The 2515-nt window shown below is 36.0% G+C and overlaps 1 protein-coding gene across 1 annotated transcript; it reads right to left on the reverse strand.

Moving 5' to 3' along the window:
* Nucleotides 1-1976: 1976 nt before the first annotated feature.
* LOC108976086 lies at nt 1977-2515 on the reverse strand. Its single transcript, XM_018944999.1, has 2 exons — nt 2373-2515; nt 1977-2317 (listed from the first exon to the last, which is right to left on the reverse strand). The coding sequence occupies exons 1-2, from the start codon at nt 2476-2478 to the stop codon at nt 1977-1979; spliced, it is 447 nt and encodes a 148-aa protein (XP_018800544.1). The 5' UTR covers nt 2479-2515.

Genomic DNA, 2515 nt, shown 5'->3' on the forward strand with positions numbered 1-2515 from the left:
GATACTGTGGAGGAAAAGGTGTTCAATGCTAAAATACTGTGGATGGCGTAGAGGGTGTTGGACTTGCCAAGGTTATTTTTTTAAAGCGCGGCCGAAGGATAGATGCAATTATATACGTATATACTGCACTGAAACATTTTGGCTTTCTTTATTTTGATTTCTTGTCCATACAAAAATGTTGGCTGGGTTGCATTGGTTTCAGTTTGTATGGAAAAATGAGCAAAAACACTGATTTTTGGTCATTTTCAAAGGCCTCCCTACAGGTCCATAGGGGATCTAGGGGGTCGTGGTGGGGTTTATTAAAAAGTTCGATTCTTCCTCTTTCCAATAAGGGGTCGGGAGGGGGGATAGCCCGACCCTGTTTTTCTCCATAAACTATACTTAACCGGCGCGATACCAAACATTCCCCAAAATATATATTAAAATAAATATGTTTCTTTTGAAAATATATTACAGTTTTATATATAACCAATATTTTTGGGTCAACTTTTCCATTATTTTTTAGAATATAACACAGTGCAATTTTCCGGTTAAAAGTCGGAGATMTTGGATTATAGCACGTTCACATATAAGCAGGTTATGGTTAACAAAAATTAACCTCGAAGCTAACCTTGTTGCGTTCACATATAGCAAAGATAACCCAATTAAATGAGAGAAATCGACAACTGTATCCATTTGTGTTTTTTTTTTTTTTTTTTTTACATATTTTCTTCTTGTAAAAAATAAGTTAATAAATGAGTGATGCATTCAAAATTGAAAAAATGTTTACTTTTGTTTGCTGCAAACCAAGAAGAAAGCAATAAATATCTAGCTGCAGGCAATTCCTATAGCCGAGAGTATAAAGTTGCTATCCAACAAAGTGAGCAGGAATTACGGATACGAAGAGCTCGAGTAATATCGATTTATTATGAAATATTAATGTTGACAACAATACCTCTTTGTAAGAAAATAAACCCAAGAAGTATTTGGGCATACGTAAGTAAAAAAAGCACAATAAGTTATAAACACATTTAAATACATATACTTTAGAAGCGACATGGGAACTTCTGGGAAAAGGATGTTCCATCAATGAACGACCGCGTTTTGAAGGAAACCTCGTCAGCGAAATATTTCTTGCTTTTGTCAAGAAGTGTGGCAATCATTGCGTCCCATTTATTTGACAGAACAATTAAGGAACAGTGAAAAGTGGATGAGTGTGTTCATGGGTTTGAGAAGCTTGGCTTTCCGCAATGTCTTGGTGCCATAGACGGTTGCCACATTAAAGTTCGGCCACCTAGGAAGGATTGCACGGACTATTACAATTATAAGGGGTGGTACTCCACAGTTTTATTTGCTCTTGTAGATTATAGGTTAGAGGTATAATGAATTTTCACTTGGTATTTTCATTAATTTCTTTTTTATCCAGATATCGCTTCCTCTACATTAATGTTGGCTGCAGAGGTCGATGCAATGACTCAAAAATTTTTCAATGTAGCAAACTAAATACTGTATTGAAGAACCCAATCTTCACTGCAAAAAGCAAAACTATTAATGGCGTGAATGTTCCTGGGGGCGTTATGGGTGATTCGGCTTTCCGATTTGCCAACAAACTAATGAAGCCCTATCCATTCCAAGTACATCCTCCAGAGCATGAAAAAATTTGTAATTACCAATTGTCCAAATGCCGAAGAGTGGTGGAAAATGCGTTTGGACATTTAAAGGCTCGTTTTAGGAGAATAGGGAAAGGAGTCGACAACCACATCAAAAATGTTCGTCTTATAATCAAAGCAGCCTGTACATTGCATAACTTTTTAAATTGTCATAACGATGTCATCAACCACAAATGGATAGAAGAACAAATCACTTACGAAAGTAGTGTACGCCTGGAACAGCCCGAGCACACAGATGCTGTAGCAGATTTTGAAGCAGAACCTGAAAAAATTAGAAGAGCGATCGCGAATTCATTTTGTAAGTTTTTTCTACATTTGTAATTATTTTTATTTTTCATTTAGCAAATTAATAAGATCTTTATAAAAATTTTTCATATTTTCACTCATATCTTTTAAAATATCATTCCTTTTCTCTTCCGAAAGAACTGCTTTTTCGGTTAGTTCCACCATTCTTTCTTCCGCCCCTCTCATGGACTCCATTTCTTTCTCAAACATATCTGAATTTTTTTCCAAATTCTTTACTAAACGCTCATGGGTTAATTTCCTTCTTTTTGCAGACTCCGGAGTCGTCGAAAGTCCTGCGAGTTCATCGCTTGAAATGAATTGGGATTGGTTGCTCGTCGGAGGGTAGATAGCAGCGCAACCAATGTTGTCTTCTGGTTCCACATCTTGAATTAAAATAAAATAATAAAAGAGCAAACAAAAATTTCGTTTTTATATTACCTATACTCTCTTGCATGAGTTCTTTGAAATTTATTGCCTTATTACCACTGAGTATTTCTTCCACCTCCTTGTAGTGGATCCAAGAGGAAGGCGAACCACCAGTCATACCCACCGCATTCTTTCCTAACCTATAAAATAAAATA

Source organism: Bactrocera latifrons, unplaced genomic scaffold (assembly GCF_001853355.1).
Source record: "Bactrocera latifrons isolate USDA-ARS-PBARC rearing strain unplaced genomic scaffold, ASM185335v1 scaffold_1146, whole genome shotgun sequence".
In the NCBI taxonomy this organism is placed as follows: Eukaryota; Metazoa; Arthropoda; class Insecta; order Diptera; family Tephritidae; genus Bactrocera; species Bactrocera latifrons.

Excerpts from the sequence above, each read along its gene's own strand:
- LOC108976086 (XM_018944999.1), bottom strand. The coding sequence starts at position 2,478 with ATGACTGGTGGTTCGCCTTCCTCTTGGATCCACTACAAGGAGGTGGAA. Across the intron at positions 2,318-2,372 it reads ACTCATGCAAGAGAGTATAG|ATGTGGAACCAGAAGACAAC; the intron begins GTAATATAAAAA and ends TTTTAATTCAAG.